This window comes from Panicum virgatum, chromosome 5K (assembly GCF_016808335.1).
Source record: "Panicum virgatum strain AP13 chromosome 5K, P.virgatum_v5, whole genome shotgun sequence".
NCBI lineage: Eukaryota > Viridiplantae > Streptophyta > Magnoliopsida > Poales > Poaceae > Panicum > Panicum virgatum.
This window is the reverse complement of record NC_053140.1, coordinates 40,452,221-40,480,147: the sequence shown is the minus strand read 5'-3', so window position 1 is coordinate 40,480,147 and position 27,927 is coordinate 40,452,221. Positions and strand designations below refer to the sequence as shown.

General features: G+C 44.7%; 2 protein-coding genes and 1 long non-coding RNA gene across 5 annotated transcripts; all 3 read right to left on the bottom strand.

Annotated features, from left to right (window-relative positions):
• Positions 1–80: 80 nt before the first annotated feature.
• LOC120707496 (disease resistance protein RGA2-like) lies at positions 81–8,549 on the bottom strand. Of its 3 annotated transcripts, XR_005689016.1 has the most exons (5): positions 7,987–8,549; positions 7,743–7,838; positions 7,524–7,613; positions 1,257–7,291; positions 81–516 (listed from the first exon to the last, which is right to left on the bottom strand). XR_005689016.1 is itself a non-coding variant. In XM_039992401.1 (4 exons), the coding sequence occupies exon 4, from the start codon at positions 6,072–6,074 to the stop codon at positions 4,578–4,580; it is 1,497 nt and encodes a 498-aa protein (XP_039848335.1). In that variant the 5' UTR covers positions 6,075–7,291; positions 7,524–7,613; positions 7,743–7,838; positions 7,987–8,549; the 3' UTR covers positions 81–4,577. The 3 variants fall into 3 exon arrangements, 2 of the variants coding, with proteins under 2 accessions (XP_039848335.1, XP_039848336.1); XM_039992401.1 differs by having other exon boundaries at positions 81–7,291; XM_039992402.1 differs by having other exon boundaries at positions 81–7,291; positions 7,995–8,548.
• Positions 8,550–9,506: 957 nt separating this feature from the next.
• On the bottom strand, positions 9,507–11,235 carry LOC120707495. The gene is made up of 2 exons (XR_005689015.1): positions 10,586–11,235; positions 9,507–10,095 (listed from the first exon to the last, which is right to left on the bottom strand). It is a non-coding gene; the product is annotated as an uncharacterized LOC120707495 (long non-coding RNA).
• Positions 11,236–15,647: 4,412 nt separating this feature from the next.
• LOC120707494 lies at positions 15,648–19,292 on the bottom strand. The gene is made up of 10 exons (XM_039992399.1): positions 19,076–19,292; positions 18,864–18,970; positions 18,641–18,747; positions 17,499–17,601; positions 17,326–17,385; positions 16,999–17,061; positions 16,698–16,898; positions 16,513–16,615; positions 16,219–16,433; positions 15,648–16,088 (listed from the first exon to the last, which is right to left on the bottom strand). The coding sequence occupies exons 3-10, from the start codon at positions 18,745–18,747 to the stop codon at positions 15,996–15,998; spliced, it is 945 nt and encodes a 314-aa protein (XP_039848333.1). The 5' UTR covers positions 18,864–18,970; positions 19,076–19,292; the 3' UTR covers positions 15,648–15,995.
• Positions 19,293–27,927: the final 8,635 nt, after the last annotated feature.

Here is a 27,927-nt window from a genome sequence, read left to right as displayed (position 1 = left end):
GGCTGGTCCGATCAAGGACCTCACGCGCATCAGACCTGCAATGATTCGGGAGTACTCCATCAGTTTTTTTTTTTTGAAACTGAACCGGCAAGAGAGCTGCCTGTTGTATTAATAAGAAGAGAGTAAAGCCTTTAGGCTACAAAACTGGGGCCAAAAAGAAAACTTTACAAAGAGAGTTTGAAAATGAACTATCCCGAAGAAACTCAAATTCTATTAATTAGGCAGTCCAAGTGCTTCACCCCGGCCAAAATCCAAGCCGATGCCTCTGCCTTAATCTTTTCTGTCAATACAAACGAAGGTGCTTCTGTACCATTGAAGATACGTGCATTGCGCTCGTTCCAAACCTCCCAGCATACGAGAATGACAAGAGATTTCAAACCCTTGCGCGAAACTCCTCTTGTCGCAGCTATCTCCGACCACCACTCATAGACCGAGTTTGTGCATTTCCAGTTCGTCAGGTGCAGTGACGGCTCCCAAAGCCAAAAGGGTAAGACAGCCCAAATACGCCTGGTGAACCTGCATTCGACAAAAAGGTGATTTCCAGTCTCCAGACACCTACGACAAAGCGAACATGTTGCGTTATGCGGCCAGCCCCTCGCACGCAATCTGTCCGCTGTCCAAATTCTATCTTGAACCGCTAGCCAACTAAAGAATTTGCATTTTGGGGGTGCCCATGCAGACCAAATGATCTGGTTGAAGTTGGTACTCATTGCCCCTAGGAGTATTCCATCAGTTAAATCCAGTTAAATCGTTCAGTGAACAAAGAAAAATGAAGTTTTTATCTTTTCCGTTTGACATGTCTATCAGCAATAGTGCGACAACTAAACATGATAACTGCTCAGAATTCTGTTTCACATGAAAAGTAGCATCAAATTAAGCACGCCCACGGGATGAATAACTCGAGATGGAATTTGGATGCCCAAAACAGAGCAGATTGTATGAGCGTACTCCCTCCGTTCCAAAATAAATGTAATTTTAGAGTTTGAATGTGAAGATCAATGCCAGTGAGAAATTACATATATACCTTTATAAAGATGATCTTGGGAGGAGAGAAAGTAGAAAAATACAACTAGAACTAGGTTGTCTTATTCATATATGTGCATTTATTTTGGGACAGAGGGAGTACTAGCTCCTAACTCGAGTTGGAATAATTCGCTACTAATTAAAAAAGGGAATCAGGAAATAGGTTCTCCGGTTAATATAATACACAAAAAGGGGTCTCATCGCTAGAGCTTAAAATAGTAGGACAAACTCACCTGATGCAATACACAAAAAGCGGGCAGTCGCTTTAAAAAATGTACAGACTAGGGATGTGGGAGACAAGGTGCCAGTCCTCCCCCTTTCTGCTCTCACACCGCCTCGCCAGATCAGGGTAGTCCCAGATCCGCAATTCCTGCAGAGCCGTGAGGTCCTTTATCCCCTCCGGCAAGGATTCGATGCCCGGGCAGTCCTCGATCCTGAGGTCTTCAAGGGAGGTGAGGCGGCACATGGATTTGGGAAGGCAAGCCAGTGCCCGCAACCCTTCAATGTGGAATATGCGTAGAGAGCGGAGCTCTCCCAGCCGTTCGGGCAATTCATGAAATGCATCGTCACAGCAACTTATGCGGAGCGCCCAGAGGGATGTGAGACAAACCATTGATTGTGGAAGGCTGCTCAGGGTTTTGCAGCGCCCGACGGTCAACTGTTGCAGAGACTGGAGTTCCCCTAGTGAATCGGGCAGCGATGAAATAGAAGAGCATGAGTTCACATTCAGAGACCGGAGGGATGTGAGACGACCCACTGATTGGGGGAGGCTGGTCAGGCTATTGCACTCATCGATGATCAACTCTTGCAGGGACTGGAGTTCCCCTAGCGATTCGGGCAGCACGCGAATAGCAGAGCAATCACTCACTTGCAGAGACTGAAGGGATTTGAGACTCCAGAAGCACTCTGGTAGCTCGGTTAGCTCATCAGAGTAAATAATCCGCAATGACTTGAGTGCCGTCATGTGTTACAGCAGCCCCCACCCACGTCCACACCCTGTAATCTCGTTTAGCTCAAGCTCCTTCAGATGGCTAAAACCAGAGAACGAAGAGGACCAGCCGTTGCACTCGCATGGCAACTGCAGCAGCTGTTCATTGCTATGGTTCAATTCCAAGTGCTGCAGCGACAAAGGTAGGTACAGCTTGACCTCAAACTTAGGACAATAAGATATATCTAGATTCGATACGCAACTACCCACTCTGAGGACTCGTCCCATATGACTATGAGGTGTGCAATAGCTGCAGCCGCGTCCCTCTTCTCCATTAGGCATGCTCTTCTCGGCTACCATCCACACCTCTCCCAGCCTTTTTTTTTGGAAAAGGGAAACTTTATTGATTTCAAGATCAATATATCAAGGTGATACATTGTCATGAAATTTTCCCGGCCTCTGCCATAACGGCACACAGCCTAAAAGAGTTTGTCAAGTCGTACACTCTAATGACTATCAATCCGAATACTAGACTACCACCCATGTGCCCGGGCAAAAAAATCCTTGGCCACCTGCTCCAAGAAACGAGATGCTGCTACAAGCTTGTCCTGCAATGTATGCCGCTGAAGGATAGCCCACGTACGGAGCCAGTGCGTAGTGAAGTAGATAGCCTGCAAAAAGGAAGATTTTTTGTTATCGAACACCACAGCATTTCTGCATCGCCAGACAGACCAACATAGGGCTGCCGCGCCTAGCAGAACTAGTGGTTTAAACTCTTTAGGTATTCCATTAAGCCATCTTCCAAACATGTTAGACATATTGCGTGGTTTAGGGATGCCCCAGGCCTCATAGACCGAGGCCCATACCATACGCGTGAACCGGCAATCCAAAAACAGATGCTGAATCGTTTCATTTTCATGACAGAAGCAACACTGTTGGTTTCCGTGCCAGATCCTTTTAGATAGGTTGTCATTTGTGAGAATGACTCCTCGCCTGAGATACCAGAGAAAATTTTTTATCTTGAGTGGGGCTTTCAATTTCCATATTCTCTTATTTAGGTTGGGGACATCTTGATTAATTAGACCCATATAATGTGATTTTACCGAAAAAACACCTGTCGGGTCTAAGTTCCATTTAAAGCCATCCCTCTCCTGGTTTAGACTAATGGCTGCCAGACGTGAAACTAAATTGTTCCACATCACTAGCTTGTTCCCCGAATAGATCTCTACGCCAAGATAAATTAGGAATCTGTGTAATTAAAACATCAGCCACTGTGTCCTGTTTTTCCTGACTATGTTGTATAGTTGTGGATATTGGTCCCGTAGAGATCTATTTCCTAACCAAATATCTTCCCAAAATCTTACTTGTGACCCATCATTTATTATAAAGGATCCAAATCTTAGAAAGTCTCATTTGACCTTCATCAGGCTTGCCCAGAAATGTGAATCTCCGCTCTTCCAAAGGACTTGCACCAGCGGCTTAGTCCCTAGATATTTGTTGCATAAGATTTGCTGCCATGTACCATCTGTCGTTAGCAGACGATACAGCCACTTACTGAGCAAAGCTATATTTTTAAGTTCCAAATTATGTATCCCTAGTCCTCCCTGATCCTTTGGTTGACACAGGATATCCCATTTGGCTAGCCGATATTTTCTTTTATGCTCATCGCTTTGCCAAAAAAATCTAGATCGAAAGTAATCCAACTTTTTGCGAACCCCTTTGGGGATTTCAAAGAAGGACATCATATACATGGGTAGACTGCTAAGAACGGAATTGATAAGAGTTAGACGCCCTCCAGTTGAAAGATTTTTATCCTTCCAGCTACTAAGGCGTTTTTCAAACCGTTCTTGGATCTTCAACCAATCGCTATTAGACAACTTCCTATAGTGAATCGGGATGCCTAAATAGCGAAGTGGGAACGATCCTGGATTGCATCCAAACAATTCCATGTACTGGCTTTCGCAGTTCTTTGCATCCCCAAAGCAAAAGATTTCGCTCTTATGAAAATTAATTTTTAAACTAGATAGCTGCTCAAATGCACAAAGAATCGTCTTCATGTTATGAGGCTGCTCCAGGATATGTTCCATAAAGAGTATCGTATCGTCAGCATATTGTAGAATGGATAGCCCGTCGTCTACTAGGTCCGGCACCACCCCACTTATTTGACCCGCTGCTTTTGCCCTATTAATGAATAACGTGAGCATATCGGCTACTAGATTGAACAGGATGGGTGAGAGTGGGTCTCCCTGCCTAAGTCCTTTCTTTGTTTGAAAGTAAGGTCCCACCTCATCATTGACATTAATAGCTACACTTCCGCCTGATATGAAAGACTTAATCCACTCAATCCACTTTTGTGAAAAGCCTTTCATCCGAAGCGTCTGTAGTAGGAAGTTCTATTTAACTTTGTCATAGGCCTTTTCAAAATATATTTTGAAAATGACCCCACTCAAGTTCTTGCGATGGAGTTCATGTACTGTCTCATGTAGAATCACAAGCCTAGGCAGGTCCCACATAGCAAACTTCACCAGTGAAGGAAATGGGCCTCCACTTATGCTCTCGAGAGATGGCATCCGCCACAGCTCAAGCTTCTCCAAACAAGGCAGCTCCGCAAGCCCATCCAGATGCTTCAGTTTGGGAAATTATTTAGCTTCATCACCCTCAAAACTGCGAAGTAAGTAGGCACCAGTACTCCGCCACCAACTTGATTCTGCATCCACCGGGCACACTCCCTACTTGAATATCCATTAATTCTCAGTAATTTAATCCCTGGTGGCGGTTCCAGACCATCAAGTACAGCCTGCTCCAGTTTAGTGTTATCTTCACACGTGACACCCGTCCTCCACATTAGATCCAACCTTTGTAAGTTTGCCTTATGTTTCAAGCATGCCTTGTGTGCATCATCCGGCTCCATCACATGCTCAATACCTTTTACCGTCAGATCCTCACTATTCCTACCTACATTTCCAAGCTCAAAAATTGCTGCATACTTTTCGCCCTCACCCACAACAAACAAATTCAACTTCTGTAGTTGACTAAGCTGTCCTATGCCAACAGGAATGCATCGTAATATTCCACAACCTTTAAGCTTCAAACCATGAAGTTTCTCCGAGTTGATGATGCCTTCAGGCAGCTCTACCAGCATCCAACAGTGATCAAGGTCCAGACACTCGAGATTTCTCAGTGTTGTGATATTTGATGGCAGCCTCTCAATGTATGTGTCACCTAGTCTCAAAACTCTTAGATTTTCAATTCTGCCAATAGATTCCGGCAACACTCTGAGCTTCTTACAATTGCAAAGATCAATGCTTGAAATCATTTGACAATCACCAATAGAATCTGGTAAACACTTTAGGTTCCCACAGCCGAATAGGTTCAGCTTCCTTAGCTTCTGCAGCTTACCGATGGAGTTAGGCAATTCGAGAAGATTACTAAATGTAACATGAAGAGCTTGTAAACTCCAAATATCTGAAATAGCTTCTGTGAGTGCTTCGCATTGCAATCTTGAAATCGCAAGATATTTCATATATTTTACCTGCAATACGGCAATGGGTATTGCTTTCATACCAATAGTTCCGATGGTCATACTGCGCAAGTGTCTTGCATTCTTCAATGCACCAAATATTGCATCATCACAATTATCAACATATACAGAACATGCTTTTTGAAAAAGATTTTTGGGTGGTAGATTTTGTGTCTGTTCAGTTAAAGAAAAGTATCTGCAGCTCAGAGTATAATCTGTTGCATCTGTCGGCGCATCAAGTGAGATTCTATTTTTCAATATGGACTGGGCCAGATCATGAACCAAATTATGCATGCTGCATGTTGCTCTCCCATACAATTCATTCTCGACTTGTAGGAAGGACATTTGCACAAGAGAATTGAAGCACTTGTGGCCAATATAGTCCAAGTAATCAACACCAGGCTCAAGAGTGATCATGTCATGAGCAATCCATAGATCAATCAATTGCTCTTTATCAATCTTGTGACCTTTGGGGAATAATGAACATATTGTGAAGCACTGCTTCAGATGAGATGGCAAATGGAAATAGCTCAACCTCAAGCATGCAGATACTGATACACCACTTTCTTCACCCACAAAATGCAGCAAGTTGCTGTCTCTCATGGCCTGCCATTCTCCTATCAGTTTCTTGCCATGGAGGACACCTGCAAGAGCTTTAATTGCTAGTGGAACCCCACCACATTTTTTCACAATATCTTTTCCAACATCAACAAATTCAATCCCCAAACTTTCGGGGGGGGGGGGGGTGTTACTAAGCTTCGTTGGAATAGTTTCCAGCTGTCATTTGGAGATAAAAATGGCAAGTCAAATTGGTATGCGGATCCCTCCACTTCTGCAACTTTTCAACTACGGGTATATAGTGAGTAAAATCCTGCTTCCATGTGCGCCAACCTTCAGACATTCCAAGAATTGTTCCCATAGGATTTGGGACTCAGTCCAAACATCATCCAATACAAGCAGAAACCTCTTTCTAGTCAATTTGTCTGAGATTGTTTTGCTCATATACGGCAGTGCATGCTGTCCAGGATTGTTATCAGCAAAAGCTTCAAACAGTTTCTTGTCGAGCTTTTGAACATCAAAATCTTGTGACACATGAACCCATAGTCTGACTTCATAGTGCTTCTCTATAATGTCACAATCATTCAAAACTAGTTTAGCCAAGGTAGTTTTACCAGAGCCACCAAGTCCAATGATGGAAACGATCTTGATTCTTTCTTGGTCATTAATCTCTATGAGTTTAGATATAATTTGGTGTTTTTCTTTCTCTCTTCCGAGTACTGATGCCACGTCAACATTAGGCAATGTTGTCCTATGCTCATTTGTGTTGCTTATTTGCTGAGCAGAATGACAAACCGGAAAATTGTTTGCTATTGCATTCAAGTCAGTTCTTTGCTTCACAATTGCATCTAATCTCTTCTTGATTGCCTTGATCTTATTAGCCATCTTGAATTGAAATCTATATTTGGACACGATACCACCATCACCAAAAGCATCATGTCTCTCGGCCTTCAGCTGGAACTCATCGACAACATCATCAACAGCGTAAGCAGCATCTTCCAACTGTTTGAGCCAATTAAATGATGCATCACCCCCCATAGCATGATCTCCTGCCCTTTCCAGCCGAGAATTTATCTCCTCAACTATAACCTGGAGCTCCTGGAGATCTTTTTTGAAGCCCACTATAGAGCTATACTTTTTAATTAATTGTGGAGCTAACTTGTTCCCCACATTCTTCAATATTCAAGATACTATAGCTGATACGACCCAGCTTCCACACCGGTCATGTTTTCTTACAGAGCTCCCTCTTGTATCAGAATTTCCTGCAAAGTGAATTTGCAATGAGCTGCTCATCTCAAAACCAAAAGAAACAAAAGAAAAGAAAAGCAGTATCGAAATATGAGCTCTACAAGTTGCAACTAATTCATTCCTATAGTGCATGCATGCTTGATTATTAATTCTTTTGTTCTATTACTGTGTTAATGAATGACTAGTACAGACATCAATCTTATAGAGGTTTTCATAAAAACATATAGTACTATTTTGATATCTGACCTGGGTAAACAGGTGATCAAATACAGCCCTAGCCTCTTGTTCTTCGAGTTTCCTTAACTTTTTCGAGCAATATATCTAGGCCTTCTTTTCCTAACATGGTAATGAAGTTGCCATAAGAAGCGACATATATGTCAGGAAAACAGAGAGCAGGCTATATGAGAAAATGAGATATAAAGCACATAAATGCAAACTAGTTCATGATGTTGAAGATAAACATACCACATGCTTCTAGTACTGAAGAAGCAAAGCAATAGAGATCTTGTAGCATAATTATGATTTATAACTGAGGACTGATGAGTATCCCTGTCCTAGTACCTGAGAATAATACAGAAATAGGCTAATTATTTGCAGGAAAAAAATTGCAGCAAAAGCAGAACATATTGGTGTGGATGAACATGAGTGGAGCAAGAAACCAAAAAAATAAAAAAGAATGTACATTCTTGGATAGAAATAAAGTAAATACCTGCCTACCTGGAGCTCAGATCTGCTGCCTTTGATTTTGCTCCTTAATTCAGTCCTCTGGAACTGCAATGTATGCAAATCAGAGCTTCCAGGATCTGGCCGGGTTGCGCAATGCAAGGCGCTTAACTTGGCTTGAGCCTAGATGTAGATGGGCAGAAATGAGAGAGATAGAGAGAGAGCTTCAGTGCTTCTGCTAGCTCGTGACATTTCCACAAGTTATCAAACTGGCGACCAAGGCCATGAGGATGATGGGAATCTGTACCGCCAAACGTCCCATATCTACCATTGTCATAATTTAGAGGACCAGCACCACTGGATGGAGTGAGTAATTTGGATTTGGTCCCTCTTGTTAAAATAAATTCGCGAATAGTTGCTGACTTTACAACTTGTATAAGAGTAGGATTTGATCTCTTGGTTTGTAGGTAGGATCATGCAATTCTTCCATAGCAATGTGTTGTCATTGCAAATATTTACGCGCTGCATTGTACTGTGTACATATTCGGGACAAGGGAGAAGCAGCCAAGAGTGATTGACTGACTCTGAGTCTTGGTCATGTGCCAAGTCTAAAGTGAAAAGAAAAGGAGAGGATGCCGAGCTGGAAACGCGTACTGAGCAGTGAGCACTGAGAGGTGAGAGCATTGTACATTTGTACTCCATATGATGGCGCATGGGTAAGTCTGCGGAAATATCGCGGAAGAGATGTGGCGGCTGGCGAGCCAAAGGGGGTATTTAGTTGGCGAAAAATTTTCTATAGTACTCGTCATATCGAATCTTTGGACATATGCATAGAGCATTAAATGCAGTTGAAAAAAATAACTAATTACATAGTTTAACTGATTAGGACGAGATGAATCTTTTAAACCTAATTAGTCTATGATTGGACATTAATTATCAAATAACAACGAAATGTGCTACAGTTCCAGCTTTTATCAAATAACAACAAAATATGCTGCAGTTCCAACTTCTCTACCTAGCTTGGCACTGCGCCTTGCTTTGTCCATCGTCCCCTTCCCCTCCAGCAGCAAGGATCAATCGATCGATCAACCGTGCCACTGCCTCTCTGCTTCAGTGTCAGGGTCAGGGTCGACGATTGACAGGCAACTAGCAACCCGATATCACAGTGCCCTGGACCTGCAATAATATACGACTATTCAAACCTCCACCAAGATGCAAATTTCATGAGGAAAAAAATTCCAAAGTTTCCATCAGCAGCAGTGCAATCACTGAAGCAAGAAAATCAATTGTAACAACCTATGGTGTTTGCAGACTCGAACCGAGCAATAGTCCTTTTATAAACAGGATAGCTTCCTATAAATTATTTTCATTGAGTAATGTGGGGCAGGTTCGGAGATTTTCTTAGCATGCGTGAGAGATCTTCTTCTTACATTAATGCTCGGGGACGGCTTGCTCCTCGCATGTCGAGTTTTTTTTTATCTCTATTAATTTCGGGTGTTCACAGATAAGTTCACCTGTTACAGGGGCATCAACAACTAGCACACAACTACTGAATCAAATCAAGCATTCTCCACGAAAAATTACAAAGCATTTTTGCATCATATTATGAGTTTAGGACAGGTTCATCTCTGTGCATGTACCGTACATCGGTAGAAACGGCAATGGTACTGAAACCCTGTAGCTTGTGACAGTGACACAACGTGCAATATGGTCCGACCAAGCCATGTGCTTCACAAAAGCACAATAAAATAGATGGATCGCCGACCTCCACACCAAAGTGAACCAGCAAAAATGGACATCTAGACCTGGTCGACCTCAAAGTCAGTTGAAATTAATCCACTCATTCACGCATGCCTCTGGTGTAACTTGGACATTTGTCAGGTGCTGATTGGGTTGATTTTGAGTACAGAAGGAGAGAGAACTCAATTTGAGAATTACCTTGAAATGTACTTCATTTGCTGGCAAGCAGCTAGGACTGTTGATACACGGGCCTAACAGATAAAGCAATGATCTTGGTAGCATGTAACAAGCTTGTCTCCTAATGAATGTATAGTAGCTCAAAATTATCAGGGCTGATCAGTGATATTGGAATCTGAAAACCACGCACAAACCCAGAGCAAACTGTATGATCAAAACTGCAGGTGCGCATATTGACCTGAAACATTTGCAAAGAATCGAAATGAATCAGGTGATAGGTTCTGCAATGAATCTACACAAGGAGAAAAGGGGGCTCGTGGCTACAGGTTGAAAAGGTACAATGAACTCAATGGTTGCGTGGTGGGCGGATAGGTACAAACAGGCTTTCTTTTTTTTTGGTTTATGGAAGATGAAAAGGTAACATGCAGATCCCTGTTTATGGAAGATGAAATGTGGAATTTTGTTCCTCATGTTACTGGAATAAATTTGAACACCATCGCCACCCCGTCAAACTAGTAATATCATGTACGAAAACGTAAACTCTCCCATCACGTACTATAGACACATCTGAATGTTTGTAGCAATTTGTTTTTTTGCATGTTGCATTGCATTTGGTGGGCCGAATTGTATATTTCCGAGAAACACGTAACAAAAAAGAGCAGAGCAGATAATGGAAAACAAACAAATAAACCAAGGGATGAAACTCTGACAGGTTGACAGATTCTCACCGGCAACGCTCGCAAGTCAGCACCAGCAACGCTTGCTCGTCAGCATTGCCGGCGCGCTGCTAGGCGTGCACGTCCTGGGCTGCGCTGCCTGCGCACCTCCTCCTCTCCAAACTCCAGCAGAGGATCGCTCTTCGCCAGCTTGATCTCGGCCAAAGCCCGAGCCAGTTTGAGCGGCCAATTGGAGACAGGAGAACCGACGCTCGGTGGGAGTCAATCGAAACAGTCTGTCTGGCTATGGCTATAGGACACTCCAGAATCCTTTCGGTTGCGAGACGATACAAGCAAGCAGAACTGTGGCAGAACCGCCCAAATTAAACCGGTTTAAGTGCGTTAACTATCATCTTAATGGTTAATCAAGTTACTGTGCACTTAAAACGGTGTAATCCGGACGTCTGTCGGGTTAAGGATCGAAAAACACTGGAAGTCTCGCACGAAGACGAGCACAGATGATTACAAGCAGACAAAATTTCTCAAAGTTAATTTACAAGCAGAGCTTTACAAAATGAGTTTTAAACAAATTATCAGAGTTTAACATGCAACGGAAATTAAATAGAAGTTTAGTTTGAAAACAACGATAACTACGAAGGCGTGAGGATGTCACATCGAGCCCACCAATGTGAATCCTGGTTAGCTCCAACCAGCAGCAGTTACCTGAAAACAGGGTGACAACAAACCCTGAGTATACTAATACTCAGCAAGGCTTACCCGACATGGGTATACTTAGCCCACTATCTAGACATGCAAAGCTTTTTGGCTCTGGAGTTCTTTTGCTGAAAGGCTGCTAGCAGTGAATCCTTACTTTCAAAATTTTAGCTCCATTTAGTATAGCGAGTATTAACTAAATTCGCTTAAGTATATAGAGCACACATGGTGGATCAGATTATCTTTCAGTAACATACAAACCAAACATTTCCATTCCGTTCTCATTCCACTTTTTTACTACGATGTGACACAGTGACCAAGGCTCTCATATCCGTGAGTCACGGTGAATCGATCTGATTTAAACTTGCAAGGTGGACCTAACTCACACGACACATGCAAACCCCGTCGGGCCACACACATCAACTGTTCCCATCATCACCCCGACGTCTGAATCATGCCTGCCAAAACCGGGGTGAAGGGTCCCTCACGGCGAACTCCCGGAGAACCCAGAGGCGACATACAATCCAACACCCGCCATCATACCACTCCCAGAGTAGCAGGTGGCGATTCAAAGTATCGTTGCAAATTAGGTAATTAGCTTACCGGTTTCGACTACCTCCTACTCCCGACATATGGTTAGTACTGTTCAATCCTCGATCAACAATGCCAACAACGGTACGGTCCTCAATCGACATAGGCGGAGGCTACTTTCCATCCATTTCATATCCAGAACCAAATTCATCTCCGCCCGGTCTTCATTTCTCTTTTCCTCATTGATTCATTCTCAAACCACGTTGCCATAAGTAACAAGATTCTATATCTCGCGAGTGATAGGAAAATCACTCGACTTCTAACGAATCCTAATTAAGCATGGTAGTATTAACGACCTGCACACTAGTAGAGTAACTGAGGAATCCTAAGGATTATGCATCTAAGTTTTCAATCAACTCCTAGAAACATAAATGCACAATAATTATATAATAAACATTGAATACTGAAATTAAGGGTTATCCTCCGGGGCTTGCCTGGGATTAACATTAAGTCAGTGTTAGTTAGATGATACTCGCTTGGCGAACATCTTCCTTTGGTCATGCACATCGGGTCCATCCATCCATCTTCTAGATGCGTCCACCGTTACACCATCGTCTGGCTCGGCTCCAACCTTGCCCTTCAGATCCACGCGTCACACATCTAGCGTACCTAGGTGAGATGCAATGATGCAAGTGCATGAACTTAAGAAAAACACCACATGATGCATTTAAAAGGCACACAAAGCAAGCATAAGGTCACAATTGCATGGGTGCTGATGATGCAATGCAATGCGATGCGATTAAAAAGAAACACATGACTGGGCAATCATTTATCGAGTAAGCACCGCATACACACTCAAAAGACAAATTAGGTTGGTGCTACAACACGAGAGTTCATTCAATTTGTTTTAGCCTGAAGTGTTTCCTATACAAAGTATTACTAAACTTGTTTAGAAAAGACCAAGCAGATGCACAAAGCAAACTAAGTAACTAATGAATTAGTTAACTAATAAGCAACCATAACCAAACTTAGCAAAAATCATCCACATCCTAGTTCTAGTGCTAGAGCATGAAAAACAATTGAAATAAGCATCCCACTGGAAACATACACATGCAGAAAGGGATTCCTTTAGCAACAACAACAAAGGAAGAGCTATATCTAGAAACTAAACAAAAACAAACACTTAACTTGCAACCATAATTTAGCACACCAATGAACTGTCATGACAAGAGATTGGCAAAGGGTGTAACAAAAACATACCAACCTTTGTTTATAACAGAAAGCATTTAAATTGGCCTCAACAAGACAATTTGAACAATTAAAGATATACAAACATGCACATAGATTCTGGACATGAAACTTTTATCGTGAACTAGACATGCAAAGAGTAAGCTACTGCATAAATTTCATAATTTTTCGACTTCTAGAACTACAGATATTAAATAAACAAGCATTAACCATGATTAAATCAATACATCACAGAAAAATTAACCAAATAGCAGGGTTAATATTTTTCCTAAGCACTACACGCCAAAACAAAGCTAACTCAACTGGTTTTACATTTTTACCATTTTTCTACTATTTACTATGCATTTTCAAAGTTTGCAACCACTTAAACTAACATTTAAACTAGAGCAAAAACTATTTAGAAACTGAAGATCAACCTGTAAGGGAAGTTGTAGATCTTAGAACAGGAAATCCAAAAAAATTTAGTTTGCATTTTTCTGATTTTTCTATGATTTACTATGATTTTCCAAATTTCAGCCAATTTTTTCAAAAAGACCCTTCAGGCACTATTCATCTGAGTCTATAGCTGTGCACTTAGCCCCCTGGGTTTGTCCCTATTGTTGCCTGGGGTCCCTGGTCGCGATTTGAAATAGAGGAGCTTGGGGAAATGCAGATTCCGGCGGTGGGGTGGCTTGCCGGCGGCGAGGGAGGGGTGGACAAGCATGAGGGACACGAGAGCTACTTGTGGGTGGTCTCGGTTGGGGTCGGGGATGGCCGAAAGAGGGCCGGCGACGGGAGCATTGAGCGGCAGCGCTCTGCGCGGCGTTTCCGCACGCCGGCGAGGTCGGGCGGCGGCAGGGCGGCGCGGTCCTGCGACCAGCACGGTGGCGTGAAGCAGGTGCGCCCGTCGGCGCTGCGCAGGGGCACGCGGAGGCGGCCCGCGGCGTGCAGCAGCATGCCGGCGGCGGCATGGCTCGGGAACGAGCGCGGAAACGACGTAAATGCGATGGAACGAGGCAAGCACGAGCATCAGTGAGTCGAGGGGAGTCGATTCTTATACCTAGGTTGGAGGGAGAAGGGCCGGAAGGACGGATCGACGTGCAGCCTAAGTTTCGTCGAAGTTTAATGGAGGCCGGCGGTATAGGGGCTGATTTCCGGCCAAGGTAGGGCTCGGCCGGGCTCAGGGAGGGGCAGCGTAGGTGCGGAGTGGGGTGAGACGGTTTGGGACGCGCCGAATCGGAGTGGGGCAGTGGCAAATGGCCGGTGCGGCGTCGGCAGCGGCCATGGCAGCCTATGGCCGCGGCGAGCTAAGCAAAGGGAGAGCTTGCGTGCGAGGGGGAGGAGCAGCGCAGGGGCTCAGTCTCAGCCTTATCCGCGTGATAGGGGCGGGGAGCAGCACGGTATGGCGAGGGACGTGCGGCGCTCGGCGTGCGCACGGACGGCGCCGTGGCCAACTTGGCCACGGTGACCACGCACAAGGAGAGAGCAGAGAGAGCTACACGTGGGTTTGATATTTTTGACCCAATTTGAATCTTCAAATTTCGTTTAACATTCCTAATTGAGGGGTGTTACAAGAACGCACACGATGGTACTTCTCGCGGGAAGAAGTGGCCGAAAGCAGAGACACGGTGTACCAACCAATTGAATTAACTTGGCTAGCATAGAAATGAAGCATCAACGACATTGGATGGCAAGGCGAGCAGATGCAACTTTCGCATCAACCGACAGAAACATCCACTTACGCAAGCACGGTTTCAGTCCATGGCACATCAGACACTGGATGGCAAGGCGAGCACATGCCACAGCATGGCAGGAGAATCAGAGGGAGGTGAGATAACGCCGTCCAGTGTATGCGACTAAAAATACTGTCCCAGAAATACATAAACGATGAATTCCCATGTTAGAATCATATACACCGATACACAGGATGCTCACTCTTATATGATTACTTCCAAACTGGAAGTTAACAGGTCCACTCAACCATTGGAGACATGACATAAAAACACAACTTGATTCCAAGAATCACAAGCATGTGAGCAATTTGATCCAGCTAAACTCAGTCTGAAACAACAGCACAAAAGGACGATACTGAACTTCAATTCAGTACCTACAAGCCTACAACAAGCAGCACATGCCTCAAGCCGTCAGGGACACTGAAATCATCAAGCTTACAGATCTGAGCGTATTCAAAATAATGATGATAGACACCATTTCCAAACCCAGCCCAAGGTAAGGTTTATAAACTGTACAGGGGTGACAGACACATACCGGATTCAGACCACACAGCAATGTGTACTGTATTCAAGTGAGCAGCTGCACATCCTATCTATATGTAAAGAGCAAAGAGGAAACTATATGAAAGCTACATACAGGGAACATCATGTAACTCACCCCGACATAAGTTATTGGCCTGAAAATTCTATGGTAAACAAAACATATCAACATGCCCACCACCCAAATATCTCAGCACATCCCTGCCTCATCAATAACAAAAAGAAACTTCACTAAACATGAAAATCACTAAAATGGGCAAATGTTTGTCACTCAAATGCATTGCAGTCTCACCATAGATGTTGACATCACAAACAGACACAATTCAGTTTCATTTGAGGCACAAGGTGCAAGTACCAAGTAAATAGACGTGACACATGCTTAAGCACAGTAACTTTTTATCCAAATAAATAACAAGATTCAATTTTATTTGATGCGCAGTACCATCTTATTGGTTACCTGAATTTCAGGTTATTCACAGAGAACACTGGAGGCAATGGTATGTTTGGTACAACACAAGCCTCACACATGTATTTGTTTGCAATAACTCAGCTAGATCTACATAGAATATTACACCCAAAATTGAGCACATTGTAAATAACAGTTGGCTCAGTACAATACACAAGGCACTTTGGAACAGGAAACTAACAATATCCACGGTGCAGACCAACAAACGTCGGTCATTCATACTCCTTGTGCCTTGCCAAGATAAGCTCCCATATCCTGCGTTAAAGTGCAATCAAGATTCCTGGGGAGCTTCAAACCTCGAGGGAGTATCAATTCCCATCATACACATGAGTCCTGATATCAAGATGATAAGAAGCACAATTCCCTGCACATAGTAGACCAGTGTGAGAAAATGATGAAAGGATACAAGGTATACTAATATACAAACAATCATTTTACAGGAGAGCGCACATTTAAGAATAGAGTTAACCAGTAACAGAATACAAGTTACTTACAACAAAAGTTCCTTCGAGAAGAGTTGATTTGACTAGGCACTCTCCATCACATTTGGCCCGTCCACCTTTAGTAGTATTGGTCTTCTCTGCAAGATACCTGCCTTGTGGCAGGTTGGAAGGGTTCTCTAGTAAACCAGACGGTTGAGAAGCATAAAGAATGGTATATTTAGCTCCAGACTTCTTCAGCATGGCGACCAGCTCAGAAAGCAACTCTCCTGCAGTGACGTAGTACTAAATTAGCTTTCAGCTGTACAGTTAAAAGTAAAAGAGCAATGCTAGTAGTAATATCCTAACCTTCTGATTTTGCAGGGTCTAAATCCTCAAAACCACCACTGCAGAAGACAACCAGATCGGTCTGCCCACTTGGGTTGTTTCCCATCCGTGACGTCACTAAGTCCTGTAATGTACAGGTTGATTGCTGTCAATGTACAGAACAAATATAGCATAGAAGAACCAAAAAAAAATATATAAAAACTTACACGAATAGAATCCATGCTGTGATGTTTCTTCAGATCCTGGCCAGTTACAGTACATGTGTCTGTGTAGGTGACACGATTTCTTTCCAAACAACTGTTACAATTCTCAGCAAAGCCGGACAACAATGAATTCTCCAATTTCTCATCATCTGATGTGGAAACATAGGGGAATGCCATGGAAAACTCTGAACTTGTGAAGGAGAGCTGAAAGAAGCATAGCGATTATAACTTATAAGCCATCGAAAATTCGATGCTTGAGTTAAACAATAACCAAGAGAGAAAAACAATGAGTGCCTACAATTACCTTCAATGTATCTGCCAAAGCTGGATCAATTTGCTTATCTTTAGATATGTCTGACGATTGTAGCTAAGGAAAAAGGAACAGGTCAATGGTCAGTGAAAACTGGAAGCAATGGCTGTCTTAGTAATAACTTCACCATATAGATTGGATAATTTGCTAGTTTCATGGCTTCATGGAATTTAAAAAAAAAACTATTTATATCAACTTTCAATTTTCGAAATTTATGTACAAGCAATGATTTAGTTTAAAAGATTATTTAATTAATATATATTTGCACAAGCAGATAATTTAAAGGCGGTAAAAGAAAATACATGAGTATCGAATAAGTACCTTTGAGCCAAGAAAAACAATGGCGACATCAACATTCTTCTGAGCATCCTCCTTTGAACACTAAAAACGAAATGAAGACATCATGGAACTAATTAAACTTTGTTTCAATGCAAGAGTTGACAAATTAAAAGAAGTCGCATCAGAGCTTAAGTTTCACCAATGGAGATACTTACCATCAAGTTTGACCAGCCACCTTCCTCAAGAACAGACTTAGCTAAACCCTTTGGTGACACTGTCTGATAGTGGACTACTTCCTTAGCATCATCGGAACAGAACCTGGATGGTAAAGGTTGATGGAATGCCAGTAAATTCTAGAGTAGTGAACTGAAATGCGCTTGCTAAAACTAATAATTCGAACATAAAAGAAATTTTTGAGATTAGCTTGTAAGTTTGGCTCAGGTCAGCAACTAAAGGAACTGGCAAGACAACAAGGTTGAGGAAGATATCATTGGACCTAATCAGCAAGCAACTGAACTCATGGCACCATCAGCATCAGAAACCAGGTATGACAAGCTGACCTGTAACCTAGGTAGAAAACGTCCGGTGCTTAAGATGTGTAAAATTCTCTCATAAAAGAAATTCTGCATAGCTAAGAAGTAAGAACTAGTCATTCTTTTGTTCAACTGAATTCACGGCTTCAAGTTCCATTGCAATGTAGTGGCTAAAGGTGGTCCAATAAAAATTAAGAGCCCAGAAGTAACCCTAGTTCATACTCCATGTACCAAAATTAGGGCATACAGTATTTTCACACCTAAGCATTAGTATCCCACAGTGTGCACTGTGCAACATCAAAATAAAAAATTTCCCTTAGTCTTTCCACTTTTGAGGAAGGCCATTCATTTTTTTTGTTTTCCCTAGGCCTAAAATCTCCATCTTGATTTTTCATTGATACATTGGACGAACAAACTTTTCTTTCCAAAATTAAAAGAAAGTCATCTGATACAATGTGATCATGCGCAAATCAATTTGCACTAAACAGCTGTTTCCGCACAATAAAATGATTCTATGGAATAGAAGCAGACAGGCAAAGTAAGGCCGTAAGCACATGAGCTAATTAACCCATTGGTTTTTGGTTGGACCATCATCTATTTATTTAACAGGGCAATGACGAAACAATCAGCAAATAAAGAAACTATTCCTTGAACAAAGAAAATGAAAATAAATATGTGTCATGACAGCGGTTTGTATACCTATGCACAATTGCTTGTCTAAGTGAAGCAGAGCAACCGGAATCCCTAACATTAACATCACGCATCTCATCTAGCACGAGATCTCAAGCTAGGGACGGAAAAGATAAGCTGGACAAGTTACCCACCCGTAGTTCTTGGGCGCCCAGAGGAACGCTGGCGCCACCACCGGCGCCGCCGACGCCGCCTGCGCTGCGACGAGCAACACCGCCAGTACCGCCCACGCCGCCGCCATCTGATCGAATCGAATCAGGCCGATCGCCAAAAACAGAGGCCAAAAGGTTGAGGGAAATTGACGAAACAAAAAATCGAGCCGGACTATTGAGCGCAGAGATCTCGGAAAAACCTTACCTTTGGGCGGAGCAGGGATCGCAGATTGGGAATTTGTGCCGCCTCACTCGGTTGGGTTCCTCTCCTCTGGGTCGCCGTGGCCGCACACGTACTACAGAATCACATACCTATTGGGCAGCACAAACTAATCATGACCTTGGATTCAATCCAATCAAGCACCAGCACATACCCCTATCACTCAGATTGGGGGAGGACAAGGAATCGATGAGTACCTGGGAGTTCGGGGGCGCCGCCGATAGAGACCACGCACAAGGCAGCAGCTGCAGTCCGTCCGGCTCCCTGGATCTTGCGCTCCGTGGGGGAAGGTCGAGTCGTCGAGTGAGGGGAAGGGGGCGGAAAGACGAGCGAGACGCGAGCGAGCCGCCGTCCTGGATGGCGTCGTTCGGGGTTTTTTTTCTGCAACGGAGCATACAGCATCCATAGAAAATATTCGAGCCTGGACGGGGTTGTTCCATCCAGCAACCAAACGTTGGGACGGGTGGGCCCCACGTCACCATCCAGGATTCAACGATCTATGTATAGTATGGTCCAGCGAACTCTTCCTAAAATTGTGGAGGTGCCGGAGCCAGCACGTTGTTGGTTGCTACTAGCATTGACGTATGGGTCCTAGTATCAGAGGCTGTCTCATCTGTCCGAGTTCGCGTTGTGACACGGACAGGTGGGCTCAGCGTCACAGATACAACTCTCAATCAAAAAAAAATGGCGAGGTCGTTGCTGTAAAATTATACAACGTGACACACAGATGAAGACGTAGTGAGTTCAGCTGTAAAATTATAAAAGATGGCGAGCTCCTTCCTGCCTTCTTCCACGTCCTCCTGATCCATTGTGGGCTGGAAGCTGCTCCATGGCGTCACCAACCCTGGGGTGGCGCTGGTGTCGAAGCTGTGCACCAGCGAGACTGTTCTGAAGCTGTCGTCGCCCGTCGGCACCTGGTACCCGACGAGGAAGTAGAGCCGCGTGCCGACGACGGCCATGGTGAGGTACAGCCGCTGCGCCTGTGGCGGGAGGCCCGCAACAAGTGCAGGTGGAGGAGGATGGTGACGGGGGCCATGGCCGCCTGCGAGAGACACATACACTGCAACCATGAATCGAAGCCTGTGATTTGTGGACAAAAGATTCACCCATCTCATGGGATCTCTCCTACCGCCCGTGTGTTGCAGCTGGAAGCTAAGAGCAAATGCGCTATGCTGAAGCCTAACGACACCCACATCTCCATCCTTTCGCCCCCACCAACACCCAATCCAACCAAGTCGCTGCCACATAGAGGACCCAATGAATGGTCCAGATTAACTTGCATGGTCCACGCAGCGCATGACGGCCTAGTTTTGTTGCCATCTTTCTCATTTCCTTCTGGAACTTTAGAGATGGTGCAACAGAAGGCTGCTTCTCTCTCTCATTTTTATTTTGGGTTGCAATGTAAAACACTCCTTCGAATACTATATTAGGTTTGTAGACTCCTCTGTATCCGTTCCATCACGATGAATGAATTCTTATTGGCGCAACTACATCAAGAGACCTTACCGTACCCATCCAAGCATGGAGCAAAGATTTGAATCTGAGAGGGAGATGTTTACTTGGGCATCCCTCGCTCGTCAGATTTTGTGGTTGCATTATTATTGCCCAACTACACGCAGTGCAGGGGAGGAACCTCTGTGTTGCGGGAATCAAGGATGTACGTGACCCATTTTGGGTTTGGGTCACGCTTTGCCTACACTGTTGGAGATAGCCTAAGGAAATCCATTTTGGGTTTTTGGGTGCCAGGAGATGCATAACCTAAATATGAGTATCCTCTCTCCTGGAAACCCGTTTGAAGAAAGGGTTCTCCTTTGAGTCTTGTGTTGGAGAAGACCAAAAATAGGTATTGAACAATTTGCCTATAGGGCTACCCAAAAGACGAATTGGTCTTGTATTTGTTGTTGCGGTTGTTGGAGACTGTCAGGAGGGTTTCCCTTTACGTATGGGCAGACTAGCAAATGAGGCCGTGATACATCAGCTGGCCCCCTCGGGCCCAGTAGGTATCAACATCCATGACTTAACCAAAAGGGCTTTTTTTAAAAAAAAAATCCTTGGCATTACAACTTTCAGGGATTGGAGATACACTGCTGGAATTCAACTAATTTGAAACATGCCATTACAATTTTTGATCTACCGCACCCATGCCATTTTCTACATCTACCGCACAGATGGGCCCACTTGTTAGGACCCGTATTTTCACTTGAGCATGTATTGCAATGGGCTCACATGTTAGCAGATGGATAAGTTAGGCCCCGACCCACCCCCGGCTCCAGTGTTCTCCCTCGCGCCCACCCCCAATCGCAAGGCCACACGCGCCACCTCTACCGCCCGTGCACCCTAGCTAGCCGCCGTCGCCTGCCCGCCTGGGGGTGCCGCAGCCGCCCGCGTGGAGGTTTCGATGTTGTCGCCTGCGCCTCCGATGCCCGAGTCACCGTGTTGGTGGGCCAGGCGGTGGCGAGAATCGCAGGCAGGCGGGCGGTGGGGAGAAATGTATGAGGGCGGATTGGGCGGCCGGTGGTAGCCCGGGATGAGGCGGCATGACCACTAGGCAAGCAGGAGGACCAGAGATGGTGGGTCGGGCGTCGGTGGTGACACATCTATACGAGTCCAAATGGGCTAGGCCCGTTGGGCAACCTAAGGCCCAGCACTAAAAAGCACGGCCTGAGCCCAGCAGAGGCTGATTCCGACAGTGCCTGGACCATCCCGGCCCTGTAGGCGGGCCAGGGTATCTGCCGATAAGCTGACCCATAGTGTTGGCCCAGCACGACATGATTTTGGAGTTGGCACGACTCCGGCACTGTTCCTTGGGATGTTCTGTGAAATTTGATGAGATTATATTATTACTTGATCTGTTGTGAGATGTATAAACTTGATATATTAGATTTTGATTGTCATATTTGAATTTAGATTCAAATTCTTGATTGAATGTGGGGTTTGTTGTGGGAAATAGTGCCTGGACAAAAAAAAGGCTATAGGTCCGGGCCTGGGCCGGCATCTCTTTACATAGTGCTGGCACGAGCCAGCACGAAAAGGCCACTGGGTCGCGTAGGGCCGAGCCGAATAGAGCTAGGTTGAATCGGGCTAGGGCCGTGCTACACCTCCAGGTGAGGGCGGCGGCACCTCTAGGCGTGCGGGCGGTGGCGGTGGCGAGGGCGCGCGGGAGCACGTGCGGTGGCGTCACGTGCGAGCGTGCGATAGGGGGACGGGTGCGAGAGAGAACACTGGAGCCGGGGTGGGCTGGGGCCTGCCTTATGACACGTGGGTTTAGGGGAAATGCGGGCACAAGTGAAAATACGGGGCCTGGCAAGTGGGCCTGTGTACACGGGGACATAAAAAATGGGTGCGGTAGATCAAGAATCGTAATGGCATGTTTGAAATTTGTTGAATTCTAGTGGTGTATCTCCAATCCTTGAAAGTTATAATGGCAAGGACTTAAAAAAAGCCCTAGCCAAAAAGGTAGCTAGACATGAGCATTTCCCATTTGGCCGGAGCCCAACGGGTTTTGTTCTGCCAATGAAGTTTACTGGGTCCCTCAAAAAAAATGAAGTTTACTGGGACAAGTTTGGGGGAGCGTATGCTATGGAAACCAACCACCCTGTGTAAACTATGGAAACTCCAATCAAGACCTTTAGATGACCATCCGATGGATAGGAGTGGAGGTGGGACAATTTTTCATGTAACCCCTCCCACTCATCCCATCCTAGTCTACGCGATTACGAACGCCGCCGCACGTCTCGTCGCTACACGCCGCCGCCGCGCGAGTCCTCGCGGGACGACGACGCCCGGGTCGCCCGCCGCCATACCGGGCCTCGCGAGTCGTCCTCCGCCTTGCCTGGTCACCTTGTCTCGTCGGGGGAGTCTCCACCACGGTGGCCAGTGGATAAGACCACGAAGGCGCGGTCGGCCTACATGGGGCGGCGACCACCACGGAGGCTGGGGCGGCAGCCTCCACCGGCGGCTAGGGCAGCGGCGGCGTCGGAGGTGAAACGTCGGAGGCGGCAGGGGATCAGATGCGAGGACCTTCTGTTTTCTTTCCAGGGGGTTATTGGGAAAACAGCGATTAAGAAGCCTGATGGTGGGACGGTTTAAGTGGAATAAGGACCCACCTCTATCCCTATCCATCGGATGGCCATCCAAAGGTCTTGATTAAAGTTTCCATAGTTTGCACAAGGTGGTTGGTTTCCATAGCAGGCATATGAACCAGAAAAAAAACTCGACACAAGTTTGGTCCAAACTATTTAGATAAATGTTTTATATTATTGAAAAAACTTGAAAACCCGAGGCCAGCCCCCAAAATAGTCTTGTCATCCCATTGGCGGGATTTTTGAGGCCCCCAAGATTGGGGTTTTCAGCCCAGACTCAAAATGCTCAATTCTACATTAGGGGACACATCTTCAACTAGTGGCGGATTCCAGTCATTCAGGGGCCGAAGCACCCCCCCCCCCGACCCCGACCCCCACAGATCCCATTGAGCCTCCCCCCCTACATTTTTCAGCCATGGATGAAGGTGAGAAAGAAGAAAAGGAGAAGGAAGAAGAAGAGAAGGATAGGGGGAAAAAAGAAATTAGCCCACTTGTTTGGATTTCTAGATCCACCCCTGTCTCCAACCGCCAAAACTGATCCTCTTCCTTCTTGTTTTGGTGGCCTGGAACAAGGAAGAAGAAGAACCACATTTTTCCAGCAATTGATGAACTACTAATTCTGAAGTACAACACAAGAAGCGTGACGAAAAAGCAATGGGTGGATGCCACTTGGTCACTAATTACTTAAAATCGCTTTACTTTTTGCATTGTGCCTGATATAAAGTAACACAAAAGCTAGCATCTTCTTTAATATTGAAGACTAGGTAGCTGAAAGTACAAAGGGCGCGCAAGGAGTGGAAGGCTAGGCGGAAGGGCATCCTCGACCTCTGTTGCTCTGGCATCGGGGCGGCCGCCTTCGGCCTCGTTCGGCAGCCCAGGTTTGGTTCCAGACCTGGTTTTAATCCTGGCCAGGATGGAGTGGTTCCAGGTGTGTCACTCAAATCAGGTCAGTAATCATTCCTGGCCAGGATCAAAACCATGGATTCAAAAACTGTGTTCGGCTGGAGATGAAAGAAAACAGGGGATAGAAGAGCTGAACTTGACTGAAACCAATGAACAACACATAATCCACAGCAAGGAATAACACATAATCAACATCAAGCGCACATAGAAATAGCACCACAAATGCACTGTAGCGTCATTGTGGCCACATATAAACATTATGACAACACAGAAACAGCACATTATGGCAACACAGGCATATGGAAACATGGACATATGCCATTACAGACATCATTCTTCATCTTCATGGTAGTGTTCTAGTAATACTCTGAGTTGCAGGTGTTGGAAGTAGCCTTGTGCAGATGAGAGGAAGTATTACCCATGAAAAACCTGCTTCAAGAGAGCAAAGCTTGCTGTTAGGCTGGCCTTTGTCATCATAATTCACAAGGGGTGCTAAAGATGTACTCTAGTGCAATTCAGCATTCCAACAAACTGTAAAAGATATACTCAAAGCAAAATATATAGCAACTAGGCAAGCAGCTAGCAATGATTAGAAATGCTTGTGACAACAAGGTAACTTGCTATGCGGTAACAAGGATAAAGCAATATTTGATGGATAATCTAAGAACATAGCAGAACATACCACACATGTAAATCAGGATGCACTATGAACTCTCACACATCCTCAGACTTAACTGAGCATGCCAACAATTACACTACTATCCTCATATGATACAATCATATTGAAGAGTAACAGAATATAATGCGTATAGAGTGATCAGGATAACATTATCAAAGAGCATGAAAACATTATGTCACATGCTTGCTATGAACTTAGTGCTGTTTTTACCGGTATACATAAACCCATGACTGGTAAAGGGAGCACATGATATAGTTTGCCTAAGCCACTTTTCTATCAATTCATTTGTGGTTAGTTAAATCAAATAGACCAGTGTTTAATCACCTGATGAAATTCTGCAGTACTAAGTTGACAAGAGAGATTACGGCTTGCAAGATCAGCCTGAAGTTAATAAATTATAGCCCCAAACCAGTGACCTGGAATCATTCCGACTTAGTTGCTACACTCTTATCAATTATACTACCCTGCAGACAGGTAAACATTTCGATAAATCAACCTACTCAACAAGCTTAAATATTATCTCTGCCTTTTTTTATAACTTGGCGGCTGCTCCATAACAACTACGATGCCAAAACTTGACCGTATAACTCGACAGTAATATTACATAACAAGCATCGGCCAGGACAGAACTTGCTGAGATGTCAAAGAACAACAGCAAAGGAAGGAAGAAAAACAATTATTATAGCTGATCTTTACAATTCAGGGAGATTAATATGACTTGAAATAACAAGTAATTGATCAGCCTTTTCTAGTTACAATTAAAAATTAAAGATGCAAGCAAAGAGACATATGTGTCCTGGTGCATCCAACATAAGAGACATGGTAATTATTTAGAGCCTAGGAAAAAAAGGTTAGTTAGATTGCTTTACATCTAAGCAAGATTCCTGTTTGCCTAGGGCTTATTAGTTATTACTGTATGAGGACAATGATCTAACCGATACTTCAATTCAGTTATTATTCTACATACCTGACCCAAACATTTCTCTGTTATAATGGAGGAATCAAGACTCAGATTACCACAAAGTCACCCAAAGCTGTTATTACATTACACACGATGGAACCATTATCCCCAGGTATCGGAGAACTACTGGCCAACCATTAACCATGCATACAACATAATCACAAAGTCACGAACCAAGAGGAGCGAGCACAACTCTCAGATTCTTCAATCTCATGCCAAGTAGGCACCCAAAGTTGTTGGTACAAACAAAACGAATCAGGCACATGCAAGTAGTTGCAAAGCAATTAAGGGATGGACATTATACAGATCGCACGAACAATTGGTCAACACAATACGCATTAAAGTCTAGCAACTAGTCACCGCAAGCAAAATCAGAGGAAATCAAGAACCCTAAACTATAGGCCAAGAACCCTAGAACATGAGAGAAAGGAGAGGAGCGACAAGAAAGTTACCGGTGAGAAGGTAGCTACCGGAGCGGAGAGCCGCTGCCGGGGAGCCGAATCCGCCAGGCCGCCGCCGCCACCGCCGCCACCAGGCTCGCACCGCCTGGCCGCCTCCCGCTTCCGCCACCCGCTACCTCACGCGAGTTGCTTCGTCCGCGAGTCCCTCCGTGCGCCAGGCTCTGGATCGATTCCTGGAGTATTGAGGTATGGATCGAATCCGAGCAGAAGAGGGCCTGGAATGGCCTGTTTTCATTCCAGACCAAGCCAAAATGTATGATGATTTCAGGCCGGACCTGATTTCGAACCAGACCGAATTATTCCGGGTGGATTGGGCCGCGTTCTAGGCCATTCCGGGCCAAAACGAACAAGCCCTTCATGGGTTTCCTTGTCATGCTCACGTTCCGGTGACCATGCCACTCCGGCGCCCCAGGCAATCAACGTTGACATGTACAGGGAATTGTAAATATGATTGTATCATACTAGTAGGTCATAACTTATATGTTCTGCTGTCACAATAGCTGAGAAGTAACAACCATCATACTGTGCCTTTTTTTTTGCTAATATTATCTTGTTCAGAAAGCAAAGTTCAAGAGAAAAGAAACTTGTGCAAACTTGACCAATCTTAAGGCTTTGGTTTTGTTATGGTAAAGTTTCCTTGCTTGGAGGCATCATGAATTCAGTTCCATTGTATATGCATCAACCCAAGCAAATATGCATCGCATTGCCGGACTTTTGATTCATACACGCCCACTCGAGGAAAGCAAGTCCTATCGAACATAAACGGCAAAAGATAACACGTGTACTCGAGGATCTCTGGCATCGACGAGGTAATTTCTCGGTACGACCACACAAAAATAACTGAAATTTCAACGTCCTCGTACAAATCTAGTCTTACTCCACTGTTCAATTACATAAACATGATATCACATTGCCAAAACGGTTATTTGGAAACAGGGGACCCCAGAAATACTACCAACCATTCTTGTAAGGACTCTACATCAATCGACTAAAACTATACAAGAATTTGGGAAGGGAAGCTGTAGCGAAAATGGCCTCTCATGCCATATTTCAATATAATGTTTTGGCGATTGATGACACACACAACACTTGGACTAATATGATTGTCAAGATAAACATTCCCAGGCTTTTAGGTTCAAGTGATGACAAAGAGAAGATAGGCGCAGCTAGGCCCAAAGGGCCACCCCTACGGGGGTCGAGGGGGAGCCGCCCCTCGCGGGTCTCAGGGCAGCGCCCTGAAACCTCTTCGGTCCAAAGGACAAGAATCGAAGAGACTGTGAAGAAATTCAATACACCGGTTGAACCGATGTTAAGGAAAAGACACACGCCGGTGTAATTGTCCAGAAGCTGGAAACTGAAGATACACTCACCGGATTAACCGACGTTGAAGAAAATGCATACGTCGGTGCATTGCCAAACGAAGACCGATGAAAATACATACACCGGTTGAACCGACGATGCATCGGTCAATTGCATCGGTTCAGTTGTCCAGAGAGGTGGTTTTTGGAGGAACGTGAAGAAGTTACAATCACCGGTTAAACCGATGCAAATTTTACATACACCGGTTGATTGCATCGGTTAAACCGACGATACACCGGTTAATTGCTAACGGCTAGTTTTTCAAGTGGCAGTTTACATACACCGGTTAAACCGATGATGGCTTTTGGGGTACGTCGGATTAACCGGCGTTAAGCACATTTCGGGCAGCTTTTCTCCAACGGCTATATTTGCTTGTGCTGCCTATATATACCCCCAAGGCCGGGTCATTTGAGAGTGCTGGAGTTCAAGGAAGTATACAAGAGCTAAAGATCATCTCCAACCACCATAGAACTTCATTGTACATCATATAGGCTTAAGCACACTTGTGAGAGTGCTTAGTGCTTGTTTAGGCTTAGTTCTTGAGAGAACTAGCTTGAGAGAAAGCCTTGCTGCGGCAAGCACCTTGTGTACTCGTCGTGTGACC